The sequence below is a fragment of the Sapajus apella genome, unplaced genomic scaffold, assembly GCF_009761245.1.
Source record: "Sapajus apella isolate SASKATOON/1434 unplaced genomic scaffold, GSC_monkey_1.0 scaffold169, whole genome shotgun sequence".
In the NCBI taxonomy this organism is placed as follows: Eukaryota; Metazoa; Chordata; class Mammalia; order Primates; family Cebidae; genus Sapajus; species Sapajus apella.
The window spans coordinates 320,492-334,794 of record NW_022437109.1 but is presented as its reverse complement, the minus strand read 5'-3'; the positions used below and the strand labels follow the sequence as shown (position 1 = coordinate 334,794).

At 40.6% G+C, this 14,303-nt stretch overlaps 1 protein-coding gene across 5 annotated transcripts in view; it reads left to right on the top strand.

Annotated features, from left to right (window-relative positions):
- Positions 1–14,303, top strand: part of SNX27 (sorting nexin 27) — an 86,462-nt gene that overhangs the window by 57,102 nt on the left and 15,057 nt on the right. For all 5 annotated transcript variants that reach the window (XM_032267345.1, XM_032267346.1, XM_032267349.1 and 2 more), the window contains one exon: positions 14,152–14,241. In XM_032267345.1, the coding sequence (XP_032123236.1) occupies positions 14,152–14,241 (90 nt within the window). The remainder of the gene's footprint in view (positions 1–14,151; positions 14,242–14,303) is intronic.

Genomic DNA, 14,303 nt, shown 5'->3' with positions numbered 1-14,303 from the left:
TTAGTAGAGACGGGGTTTCACCGTGTTGACCAGGATGGTCTCGATCTCTTGACCTCGTGATCCACCCGCCTCGGCCTCCCAAAGTGCTGGGATTACAGGCGTGAGCCACCGCGCCCGGCTATTTTGTCCTATATTTTTGTCTTAAAATCTATTTTGTCTAAGTATAGTGCCTTGTTCTTTTTTGGTTTCCATTGTCTTAGAGTATATTTTTCCATCCGTTAATTTTCCATCTTTGCGTGTCTTTATAGGTGAAGTATGTTTCTTATAGACAACAGATCAGTGGTTCTTGTTTTCTTTATTCAGCTGCTCTGTTGATTGAAGAGTTTAGTCCATTTACATTCAGTGTTGCTATTGATAAGTAAGGCCTTCTGCCATTTTGTTACTTGTTTTATGGTTATTTTGTGATCTTCCCTTCCTTCTTCCTTTCTTTCCTGTCTTCCTTTTAGTGAAGGTGATTTTCTCTGGTAATATGATTTAGTTTCTTGCTTTTTATTTTTTGTGCATTTGTTGTATGTCGGTTTGAGGTTACTATGAGGCTTGCAAATACTATCTTATAATCTGTTATTTTAACCTGATAACAGCTTAACACTTTGCATAAACAAGCAAGCAAGCAAAAAGAAAACTAATAAAAGCTCCATGCCTTAAATATATCCCCCTGCTTTTTAACTTTTGTTGTTGGTGTTTAAACCTTATTGTACTATGTTTTGAAAAGTTGTTGTAGTTCTTACTTTTGATTGATTCATCATTTAGTCTTTCTACTTAAGGTATATAGTTTATATACCATAGTTACAGCGTTAGGGTGTTTTGTGTTTTTCTGTGTACTTACTATGACCAGTGAGTTTTATACTTTCAGCTTATTTCTTATGGCTCATTAACATCCTTTTCTTTCTGATTGAAGTATTCTTTTTAGCATTTCTTGTAGGCCAGGTCTGTTGTTGATAAAATCCCTTTGCTATTGTTTGTCCTGGAAAGTTTATTTCTCTTTCGTGTTTGAAGGATAATTTCCCTGCATATACTATTCTAGAGTATAAGGGTTTTTTCCTTCATCAATCGACTAAACTCTTTCCTTTAAATATATTATGCCACTCTCTCCTGGCCTGTAAGGTTTCCACTGAAGAGTCTGCTGCCAGATGTATTGGAGCTCCATTGTATATTGTTTCTATTCCCTTGCCGCTTTTACGATCTTTTCTTTATCCTTGACCTTTGGGAGTTTGATGATTAAATGCCTTGAGGTAGCCTTCTTTGGGTTAAGTCCGCTTGGTGTTCTGTAACCTTTTTGTGCTTGGATATTGGTATCTTTCTCTAGATTTGAGAAGTTCTCTGTTATTACCCCCTTGAGTAAACTTCCTTTGGCCTCCTCTTTAAGGCCAATAACTCTTAGATTTGCCGTTTTGAGGCTATTTTCTAATCCTCTAGGCCTCCTCCATTGTTTTTATCTTTTGTCTCCTCTATCATCTTTTGTCTCCTCCATGTATTTTCAAGTAGCCTATCCTCAAGCTCATTAATACTTTCTCCTGCTTGATCAATTCTGCTATTAAAAGACTCTGGGCCGGCGCTGTGGCTCACGCCTGTAATCCAAGCACTTTGGAGGCCAAGGCGGGCGGATCACCTGAGGTTGGGAGCTCAAGACCAGCCTGACCAACATGGTGAAACCCCGTCTTAAAAAAATAAAATAAAAGACTCTGATGGGCCAGGCATGGTGGCTTATGCCTGTAATCTCAGCACTTTGGGAGGCCAGGGTGGGTGGATCATGAGGTCAGGAGATCAAGACCATCCTGGCTAACACAGTGAAACACCATCTCTACTAGAAATACAAAAAATTAGCCGGGCATGGTGGCATGTGCCTGTAGTCCCAGCTACATGGAAGGCTGAGGCAGGAGAATGGCTGGAATCCAGGAGGCAGAGGCTGCAGTGAGCCGAGATCGTGCCATTGGACTCCAGCCTGGGCAACAGAGCAAGACTCCATCTCAAAAAAAAAAAAAGAAAAAAGACTTTGATGATGTTCTTCAGTATGCCAATTGCATTTTCCAGCTCCAGAATTTCTGCTTGATTCTTTTTAATTATTTCAATCTCAAGACTATACCACTGCACTCCAGCAAATGAGACAGAGTCTGGCTCTGTCACCCAGGCTGGAGTGCAGTGGTATAGTCTTGGTCCACTGCATCTCTGTTGAATTTATCTGATAGAATCCTGAATACCTTCTCTGTGTTACCTAGAATTTCTTTGAGTTTCCTCAAAACAGCTATTTTGAATTTTCTGTCTGAAAGGTCACATATCTCTTTTTCAACAGGATTGGTCCCTGGTGCCTTATTTAGTTCCTGGATTGTGTTGATACTTGTAGATGTTTGTCATGTCTGGGCATTGAAGAGTTAAATGTTTATTTTGCCTTTGCAGTTGGGCCTTGTTCATACCTGTCCTTCTTGGGAAGGCTTTCCAGGTATTTGAAAGGACTTGGGTCTTGTGATCTAAGCTATATCTGCTTTAGGAAGGGCCCCAAGCCCTATAGTGCTATTGTTCTTGTAGACTCTTAGAGAGGTACTACCTTGCTGTCTTGGACAAGATCCAGAATTCTCTGGATTACTGGGTAGAGACTCTTGTTCCCTTCTTTTACTTTTTCTCAAACAAATGTAGTCTTTTCTTTGCTGAGCCGTCTAGAGCTGGGGGTGGGCTACACAAAGCACCCCTGTAAGCCACCACCACTAGGACTATGCTGGGTCAGACCTGAAGCCAGCATAGCATTGGGTCTTGCTTAAGGCCTGCTGTAGCTACTCCCTGGCCACTGCCTATGTTTGCTACAGTCAATCAGCAGGTGCAAAGCCAGCCAAGCCTATGTCCTAAACTGCAGGGTAGTGAGTTCCCCCAGACCCCGGGAGGGTCCCGAGTGCCATCTGGGAGCCAGAGACTAGAGTCAAAAACCTTCGAAATCTGCCTGGTGCTCTGTTGTACTGCAGCTGAGCTGGCATTCACACCACAAGATACAGTCCTTCCCACTCTTCTCTCTTCTTTTCAAAGGTGGAGGAACCTTACCCTATGGCCACACCCACCTCAGGCCTATGGGGAGTACTGCCACACTCCCGCCAATGTTCCCTTAAGACCCAAGGGCTCTTCAGTCAGCTTGTGGTGAATGCTGCCTGGCTTGGAACTCACCCTTCAGGGGACTGGGCTCCCCTCTGGTCCAGGGCAAGTTCAGAAATACCATCTAGAACCAAGTCCTCTTAGAGCTTCATGAGAAAAGGGTACATGGGATGACAACATTTAAAAAATCCTGAATGCCTGGAAATGCCATTATTCTACCTTCACACTTGGTTAATGTCAGGTTTATGTATAGAACTCTAGGTTGAAAATGATTTAACTTCAGAAATTTTAAAGAATTATGTTCCACCGATAGGTGTGATGGCTCATGCCTATAGTCCCAGCACTTTGGGAGGCCAAGGTGGGAGGATCACTTGGGCCCAGGAGTTCAAGACCAGTCTGAGCAACATGGCGAGGCCTTGTCTCTACAAAAACTGTAAAATTTAGCCAGGTGTGATAGTATGTACCTGAAGTCCTAACTACTCGGGAGGCTGAGGTTGGAGGATCACCTGAACTCAGGAGTTTGAGGCTGCAGTGAATCACGATCACACCACTGCATGCTAGCCAGGGAGACAGAGTGAGACCTTATCTTTTTTTTTTTTTTTGAGACGGAGTTTCACTCATGTTACCCAGGCTGGAGTGCAATGGTGCGATCTCGGCTCACCGCAACCTCCGCCTCCTGGGTTCAGGCAATTCTCCTGCCTCAGCCTCCTGAGTAGCTGGGATTACAGGCACGCACCACCATGCCCAGCTAATGTTTTGTATTTTTAGTAGAGACGGGGTTTCACCATGTTGACCAGGATGGTCTCGATCTCTTGACCTCGTGATCCACCCGCCTTGGCCTCCCAAAGTGCTGGGATTACAGGCTTGAGCCACCGCGCCCGGCCGAGACCTTATCTTAAGGGAGAAAAAAGCCATCTTATTTCTGTACCATTTTATGTGACCCTTCATTTCTTTCCAGAAACTAAGATCTTTTTGTCTCCATATGTCTCAAATTTTGCAATCATGTGCCTTGCCATGGATCTATTTTCATTTATTATGTTGGGCTCTCTGTGGGAAATTTGTGGTTCTGATCTGGCAAATTTTCTTGAATTATTAAAGTGACAATGTGTTTTCTCATTTTCTGTTCCCTCCTTTTGGCATTCCTATTATTCTGATACGGAATTTTTTGATCTGCCTCTGTCATCATCTTATCTTCTCTCATTTTTAATTTCTTTGTCTTCTTGCTCTTCTTCCTGAAAAACTTACTCAGATTTTTCTCGTAGCCCTCTTAAGTTTGTTTTTTTTAAAAATATATGCCAGTACATTTTTAATTTCTAAAGATTTTCTTTTGTTCTCTGAATATCCTTTTTTATATATAGTATTTTGTTATTTTGTGGTTGTGGTATTTTTTTCTTAGCTTTCTGAGGATATTAAAAATGATATACTTTTTTAGGCCAGGTATGGTGGCTCACACCTGTAATCCCAGCACTTTGGAAGGCCAAGGCAGGCAGATCACCTGAGGTCAGGAGTTTGAGACCAGCCTGGCCAACACGGTGAAACTCCCTCTCTACTAAAAATATTAAAATTATCCAGGAATGGTGACAGACACCTATAATCCTAGCTACTCAGAAGGCTGAGGCAGGAGAATTGTTTGAACCTAGGAGGTGGAGGCTGCTGTGAGCCAAGATCACACCACTGCACTTCAGCCTGGGTGATAGAGTGAGACTCCGTCTCAAAAAAAAAAAAAAAAAGTAATATACTTTTTTATTTTGAAGTTATCTTTTTCCTCCCTCCATCGTTTGCTTATTTGATTTGTCTCTGTTTTACATGTTAGAAGTGTTCCTTTAACACAGTTGTCTGCTCAAATTTAAGACTGGGAGACTGTACAGCTGATTGGGAACTCAGCATGTGAGTACATCTTGTTGACTATGGCACAATCATGGCTCACCACAGCCTTGACCTCCTGGGCTCAGGTGATCCTCCTACCTCAGCCTCCCGAGTAGTTGGGGTAGTACAGGTGTGCACACCACGCCCAGCTAATTTTTGTACTTTTTATAGAGACGGGACTTTGCCATGTTGCCCAGGTTGGTCTTGAACTTCTGGGCACAAACAGCCCTCTCTCCTCAGCCTCCCAAAGTGCTGGGATTACAGGCATGAACCATCATGCCTAGCTAAAGCTCTAGTCTTCTGCTGGCATTGGGGAGGGCAGTTATCTGATTCAAGGGAATAAAGGAGAGGATCTGAGAATTTGATGCTTTCTTAAATATGCTTTTGGTCAGTCCTCCTTATTTTAGTCTCTCCATGATGGCCACCTGGTCCTATGAATTCTTCGATGTTTTTGGAATTTTGCGATATAAATTTGAGTAGTTCTCCATTTTCCCTACTACTAGGTAGGAAATCCAATTATCTTTTCAGGTTTTTTAAGTTGCTATGTATATATCCGTGTTCCAGATTACCAAATTTTGTTCTGATTGTTTCTCTTTGATCTCGTGGACTTATTCCTTTGCTGAAATTTTAGTGGGGTTTTAGGAAGAAGTAACAGTTGATACTTGTTTTCAATCCACCATCCCTAATTGGAAGCCCTCTTTTAGGAACTTTTCCTACAAGCATTTACATGTATATTTGGCTTTGGTTTCTATATGGATTTATAATGTTTACATAGTTATAATTCTAATATAGATACAACCTTTTTCTTTTCTTTTTTCCTTTTCACATAGTCCTTTATATATCCTTTATGACTGAGTTAATGTAGTATGTGGTGTTTAGTCATTCCGTCTTATTAGTCCCAGGGTTGTTTTGTTTTGTGAGAGGGCCCTCCCTATGTTGCTGGGGCTGGCCTGGGGCTCCGGGGCTCAGCAGGCCTCCTATCTCTGCCTCTTGAGTAGAGTGCTGGGACTACATATGCGCCTGGATAGTGCCAGGGTGTTTTTTTTTTCAATATGTGATTACAAATGATGCTATTATTAACTCTTGTCATATCACTTTTTTGGTGTTTTTCTCTTTTCTTTTCTGTTTTTTTTTTTTTTTTTTTTTTTTTTTTTTTTTTTTTTTTTTTTTTTTGGTAGAATCTCATTCTATCACCCAGGCTGGAGTGCAATGGCATGATCATAGTTCACTGCAACCTCTACCTCCTGGGCTCAGGTGATTCTGCTGCCTCAGCCTCCCAAGTAGCTAGAACTACAGGTGCTTACCACCACGCCCAGCTAATTTTTACTTTTTTTGAAAAATAGAGACAGGATCTTGCTATGTTGCCCAGGCTGGTCTTGAACTCCTGGGCTCAAGCAATCCTCCCAAAGTGTTGGGATTACAGGTGTGAGCCATTGTGCCTGGCCATATTTTTCTTTTGAATACAAGCTATTTATCGATTGTGTTTTTGCACCTTGCTGTACAAAAATTGCTGTATTTTGTTAAAATTTTATGTCTTTGTCATTTTAATATTTACTCTGTTCCTTTTTTTATTTTGTTAGTGCTATTAAATTTTTTTTTTTTTTTTTTTGAGACAGAGTCTATCTCTGTTGCCCAGGCTGGAGTGCAGTGGCATGATCTTGGCTCATTGCAGCCTCCACCTCCTGGGCTCAAGTAATCCTCCCACCTCAGCCTCCTCAGCATCTGGGACTACAGGCAAGCACCACCATGCCCAGCTATTTTTTGTATAAACAGGGTTTTGCCATGTCGCCCAGGCTCATCTTGAACTTCTGGGCTCAAGCAGTCTGCCCACCTCTGCCTCCCAAAGTGCTAAGATGACAGATGTGAGCCACCACGCCCAGCCAGGATTTTTGTTTTAGAGAAGTTTTAACATTTTATGTAACATTGTTTATCTGTCTTTTGCTTTGCGATTTCTATTAACATTTTCTTGCCTTAGTGTAAGAGGACAATAGCACACTTAGTGTGCTTTTATCACGATATTTTATTTTTAATATTTAATGCTTTAGGTTACCCAAGGTTTATTGTGGTGTGTAGTATGAGTAGTTGGTATAAGTTAAATTTTCTTGGTATTGCTGTCAACACAGCACATCAGGATATATTAAATGATTAATTTTTCATACATTACGCTTAACTTGTCTTTGGTTAAATTTATATCTGTGTGTGTGTGTGTGTGTGTGTGTCCTATGTTTAGCATCTCTCTGCTGTTAATCTGTGTTTCTGTTTTTGACTCAGTGTTCCCTTTCGATTAATGTTTCTTTAGAATACATTTTGATATCTGGTAAGGCTAAGCCTTCCTTTTTAAAAAGGCTTGATATTCTTTCCCATTTTATATTTTCTTTTTTCTTTTTTTTTTGGGACGGAGTTTCACTCGTTACCCAGGCTGGAGTGCAATGGCGCGATCTCGGCTCACCGCAACCTCCGCCTCCTGGGTTCAGGCAATTCTCCTGCCTCAGCTTCCTGAGTAACTGGGATTACAGGCACGCACCACCATGTCCAGCTAATGTTTTGTATTTTTAGTAGAGACGGGGTTTCACCGTGTTGACCAGGATGGTCTCGATCTCTTGACCTCGTGATCCACCCGCCTCGGCCTCCCAAAGTGCTGGGATTACAGGCTTGAGCCACCGTGCCCGGCCCCCATTTTATATTTTCAAATAATTTTTAACCCATTTAATAACACTTTATAGAGTATCCTATTAATATTCCAATTGGAATTTTGTTAAATTTATAGTTTACTGAAGAAAAATCACCATTTTAATTAAATGTTGTATTATAATAATGGATGCATAAAGTATTTTATTCAATTTGACTTTTGTTTCCTCAAAAAAAGTTACATAGTTTTATGTTTTACCAGTGCCCTCTTAAAATAGTTCCCAAGTATTTTATGTTTTTATTGCTGTTATGAATAGAATATTTTTTCTTTGTATATTTGGAGTAGAAAATCATTAGCTAGGAGTCAGAATATCTGGTTCAAGTAGAAGCTCTACATTGGGTAAATTCTTTGCATAGCATTGCTGAGATCTGTTTTCTCATCTGTTAAAGAGGAACAGTGGTATGTCTCATAGGTGGGTTTGTTTATTTTATTTTAAATTTATTTTTTATTTTAAAAATTGAAACAGTGTCTTGCTGTGTTTGCCCAGGCTGGTCTTGAATTCCTGGCTTTAAGCAATCCTCCTGCCTTGACCTCCCAAAGCGCTGAGATTATAGGCATGAACCACCACACCTGGCTGGTTTTTTTTTAATGCTTATCAAAATTTAAGTGAGGGCAGAGCGTGTGAAATTCCTTTTTGAATTGTAAAACTAGAAGACAAAAGTATTTAAGTATAAAGTATATAGAAAAGTTACCGTTTTTGGAGCAGTATCTTATATCTAGCAGTTCTTCTGAGCTTTTTTATTGGCTCAAATGATTTTTAAACAGTTTTATTGAGGTATAGTTTATATACAATAAACTGTACATATTTAAAGTATACAATTTGATAAATATTTTACCTTCTAAGCCATTTTTAAGCATATAGTTCAGTAGTAGTGTTAACTATATTCAAAATGTTGCATAACAGATCTCCAGAAATTTTTTTTTTTTTTTGAGGTGGTGTCTCTCTCTGTCCCCCAGGCTGGAATGCAGTGGTGCGATCTCGGCTCACTGCAACCTCCCTCCCAGGTTCAAGTAATTCTTCTACCTCAGCCTCCTGAGTAGCTGGGATTACAGGCATGCACCACCAAGCCCAGCTAATTTTTTTGTATTTTTAGTGGAGAGAGGGTTTCATCAGGCTGGTCTCGAACTTCTGACCTTGTGATCCGCCCTCCTCAGCCTCCCAAAGTGCCAGAATTACAGGTGTGAGCCACTGCGCCCGGCCCAGAACTCTTTTTATTGTAAAGGAAGGGACAGAATCTCACTCTGCCACCCAGGCTGGAGTGCAGTGCTGCGATCATAACTCACTGTAATCTTGAACTCCTGGCCTCAAACAATCCTCCTACCTCAGCCTCCCAAAGTGTTGGGATTACAACATAAGCCATTGCTCCTGGCTCAGAACTCTTTTAATCTTGGAAAAGATTAAAACTGAAACTCTGTACCCATCAGACAGCTCCCTGTTTTCCCCTCCCCCTTGGCAACTACAATTCTACTTTTTGTTTCTATGAATTTGACTACTTTAGATATTTAATGTAAGTGTAATCGTACAGTATTTGCCTTTTTTAACTGGCTATTTCACTTAATATAATGTCCTCAAGTTTCATACATGCGTGTTGTGGTAGTATACGACAGGGTTTCCTTCCCTTTTAAGGCTGAATAATATTTTGCTGTATGTATATACCATATCTAAACATTGATTCATGGACAGTGGGGTTTCTTTGATTTCTTGGGTATTGTGAATAATGCTGCTATGAACATGGGTATGCAGATAATCTTGTTGAGATACTTCTTTCAGTATACCCAGAAGTGGGATTACTGAATCACATGGCAATTCTATTTTCAACTTTTTGAGGAACTGCTGTACTGTTTTCCACAGTGACTGTACCATCTCAAATTATTTGTTTGTTTGTTTGTTTTTTGAGACAGTCTCGCTCTGTCTCGCAGCCTGGAGTTCAGTGGCATGATCTCGGCTCACTGCAACCTGTGACTCCTGGGTTCCAGCGACTCTCATGCCTCAGCCTCCCAAGTAGCTGGGACTACAGTCGTGTGCCACCAAGCCCAGATAATTTTTGTATTCTTTTTTTTTTTTTTTGAGACGGAGTTTCACTCATGTTATCCAGGCTGGAGTGCAATGGTGCGATCTCGGCTCACCGCAACCTCCGCCTCCTGGGTTCAGGCAATTCTCCTGCCTCAGCCTCCTGAGTAGCTGGAATTACAGGCACGCGCCACCATGCCCAGCTAATGTTTTGTATTTTTAGTAGAGACGGGGTTTCACCATGTTGACCAGGATGGTCTCGATCTCTTGACCTCGTGATCCACCCGCCTCGGCCTCCCAAAGTGCTGGGATTACAGGCTTGAGCCACCGCGCCCTGCCAATTTTTGTATTCTTAATAGAGATGGGGTTTCACCATGTTGCCCAGACTGGTGTCAAACTCCTGGCCTCAAAAGATCCACCCAGCTTGGCCCCCCAAAGTGCTGGGATTGTAGGCATGAGCCACCGTGCCTGGCCACAAATACCATGCCTGGCTGCTGTTTTTTGATGGACTAAGTAAACAACTGTATCTTTTGAAAAGTAATACTAAATTTCCTTTACTTAATTTCAATTATTTTTATATCATATTTTGATGGTGGGAATATTCAATGAATTTCATAATTCTAAGATGTTATCAATTATGCATCCCATTATTTTATGTATTGATAAGAGAAAAAAGCTGTCAGTTAAACTGACACATCATTGACTGTAAGATGCATCCCGATTTCAGAGATGTTAAAATATGAAATAATGTGTACATTTAAATTGATGAGATATTATATGTTAGATGCTAATGATAATAAGAGCCTTTTCCTTAAAAAATTAATAAGATAAAAATTAATCATTTATGTTTAAATTCTGGCTAAACCTGGCAAATTGTACACACATTTAAACTGCTGTTTCCTGAAAGCTTGCAAAAGTAGCAGTAGTGGAAAGTGTAAACTTGCAAGGACAAAGAGAAACAAGGGAGGATACTACAGCAGATGAAAATTGTTGACAGTTTTTAGAAAATGAATGTCTAAGTAAAAGAGTTTTGATATTTGGTTATTGTGGAGGAAATATTGGTGATAGGTACATTGGAATTTACAAACAAAAACACAAAGCATTTAACCTCAGAGAAAGTAAAAAATTAGGCAAGAAGGAAAGTCATAGCATAGTGTATAGTTTAGTTGTGAGCAGTGTTTACATACTTATCATAAATAATGCAGTTATGGAGTATTTAATTTTTTATCGAGAAGTTGGGGGAAGAGGAAGAGGGAGTGTTTGGGTGCTACAAGAGTTAAAACCAAATATTTTCAACAAAGTAAGTCTATAGTGTCTAAAATTGGTAGGTCAGGAATTATTAGTGTAGGCATGCCATTTAGAATTATGGAAGGAATATCACAAGAAATTGCTTAAAGTGCCTATCAGTAGTTGTTTTTGTGGAATGAAGCTCTGGGAGCAGGAGGCTGCTGTTTTTATGAGGAGCTTTTTAGTACTGTTTGTTTTGTTTTTTAAAACTATATACATCTTTTACTTTAATCTAAAAAATTTAAGTAAAAAGGGAATCTAGGGTGGTGATATTTATGTTTTCTACTCAGAGTCAGTCAAGCAATGTAATTTTTTTTTTTTTTTTTTTTTTTTGAGACAGAGTCTCGCTCTGTCTCTCAGGCTGGAGTGTAGTGGTGTGATCTTGGCTCACGGAGATATAACCTCTGTCTCCCAGGTTCAAGTGATTCTCTTGCCTCAGACTCCCGAGTTGCTGGGATTACCTGCTTACTAAAATACAAAAATTAGTATTTTAGTAGAAATAGGGTTTCGGTATGTTAGGCAGGCTGGTTGCAAACTCTGGACCTCAAGTGATCCTCCTGCCTCCACCTCTCAAAATGCAGGGATTACAGGTATGAGCCACCACACCTGGGCAAGCAATTTCTTGATTAGAAATCAAAGAAGACCATTTTTACTGCCCATGTGAAAAAAGAGCTCACTTGGAGTTGCTGGAGTAGATAATCACTGACTCACCTCTACCTTGGGGAAGTGTTCATCAAATAGTCTAGCTGTGAGTCAGACATAGTTGTAGGCATTGGGGGTAAAAACAAAACAGAAAGGCAGTTTTCTTATATTCTTATTCTCATCTAAACAATACAGAAATACGGCAAAATAATTGTAAAGCCTTTTCCCTGAACTAGATAACACTGTAAGTTACTTTAGAAACTGGATAGACCAGTATTGTTTATTTCCCCTCCTGCTTGTCTGCCAGCTTGTCAATAATTGGTTTAAATTTGGCTGGAGCAGCACAGTCTTTTGGTGATGGAAAGCCTCATGTTCAGGTTCTTCAGGACATTGACATTGCGTGGTGGTTGTTATTGAACAGCCCTTCCCTTCTGTGGCTGTAATCCTCGGTGCCTAACTGAGCCCTCACATGTGTGGCCAAGACTGGGGAGAGACTGGCATAGTCTTTCTGTTATTCACTTCCCGGCAGGACATTCACATCCTTGTGCGATTCTTAGAAGAACTTAATAGCTAAATGATACTAATAATAGCTACTTATATATACTTTACAAAACTCTTAACATCTGTCATCTTTTTGTGGTCCATCTATGAGATATTCCAGTTTTACACAGTGAAAGGGTTTACATGACTTATGCAAGCGCACATTGGTAGCTGACAGAGCTAAATGATGAATTAGTCTCTTGACTTAATCTTGAACTCATTTGCCCATCCAACTATTTTTCTTTCAAAGACTCTGGGAAATGATTTCTACCTTAAGTACCATAACATCACCGATCTTCCTTATTTCATTCTCTCTTCAGTTTAATTCATGTGGCCCTCAAACAAGAAATCAAACATAAATTTCTTCTTTAATACAGAAGAAACCTTTTTTTTGTTGTTGTTGAGCTGGAGTCTCGCTGTCACCCAGGCTAGAGTGCAGTGGTATGATCTTGGCTCACTGCAACCTCTGCCTCCTGGGTTCAAGCGATGCTCCTGCCTCAGCCTCCTAAGTAGCTGGGATTACAGGTGCCCACCACCATGACCAGCTAATTTTTGTATTTTTAGTAGAGGTAGGGTTTCACCATGTTAGCCAATCTGGTCTCAAACTCCTGACCTCAGGAGATCCACCTACCTCAGCTTCCCAAAGTACTGGGATTGCAGGCGTGAGCCACCATGCCTGGCCAGAAGAAACCGTTTTGTACTGCTTATTTTAGCTTCCTGTTATTTGTTTCCTTAAGTCTAAATTCCTGTGCCTGCTTTTTAGAATCTTTTATAATCTGTTGTTAGTCTGCCTATCCAGCATTATCTTGCATTGTCTCCTATTCCTTTATTTAAATCAGGTAAATCTGTTTTCTCAAAGTATTTAAGCACAGACTTATTCCTGTTTCCTGATGTTAGCTTAAAATTTCTCTTCTTCAATCTATGCTTTGTGGATCCACCCCAGGCTTCCCTGATAACTGTAATTACCAATAAGTGCATCCATTCTGACTGCACATATCACTGTCTGTACCATACTTGTTTGCTATTTAATTGTTACCTTTAATACAGCATCAGATAGCATCTTTCAGTGCTCTCTAATTGTTTACACAGGTATAAAATTACTGATATTTAAGTCTCTTGACATGAGAAGCCAGATCTCTCACATATATTTAGAACAGTGCTTGAGCATGTGCTAGATATTCTTTAAATGCTAGTTATTCCAGTAAGTATACCTGTTACTGGATGTATTAGTCCATTCTCACACTGCTATAAAGGCATTACCTGAGACTGGGTAATTTATAAAGAAAGGAAGTTTAATTGACTCACAGTTTCACATATTGGGAATGCCACAGGAAACTTACAATCATGGCACAAGGTGAAGGAGAAGCAAGCACCTTCTTCACAAGGTAGGAAGAGAGAGTGTAGGCAGGGCAAACTGCTACTTTTAAAACCATCAGATCTAGGCCAGGCGCTGTGGCTTATGCCTGTAATCCCCGCACTTTGGAAGGTTGAGGCAGGTGGTCACTTGAGGTCAAGAGTTCAAGACTAGACTGGCCAACCATGGTGAAGCCCCGTCACTACTAAAAATAAAAAAATTAGCTGTATGTGGTGGCTCACACCTGTAGTCCCGGCTACTCTGAGGCTGGGGCAGGAGAATCACTTGAACCCAGAAGGCAGAGATTTCAGTGAGCCAAGATTGTGCCACTGTACTCCAGCCCGGTCGACAGAGCCAGACTCCATCTCAAAACAATCAAACAAAAAAGCCCCATCAGATCTAGCGAGAACTCCCTCACTATCACGAGACCAGCATGGGGAAACCAGACCATGATCCAGTCACCTCCCACCGGGTCCCTCCCTTGACACATGGGAATTACAATTCAATATGGTCTGGGGACACAGAGCCGGACCATATCCCTGGACATGTGACAGAGCTCACTGGTAATGATGGTGGTTCAAGTGGACAAGAGATTTGCTGAAAATGTATCTGTGTCGATTTTCATTGAGAATGTACATAATAATGATTTTTACACTCCTTTCGTCTCTACTTCTGTTTTGGTGATAGGCGGTCGATGATGTGAAGAAAGGTTACATCAAAGCAGAAGAAAAGTCCTACCAATTACAGAAGCTATATGAACAAAGAAAAATGGTCATGGTAAGTTTATGTCTCCATAATCCTTTTATAAAATGCCCCTTCCTGACTTTTAAACCTGTCAT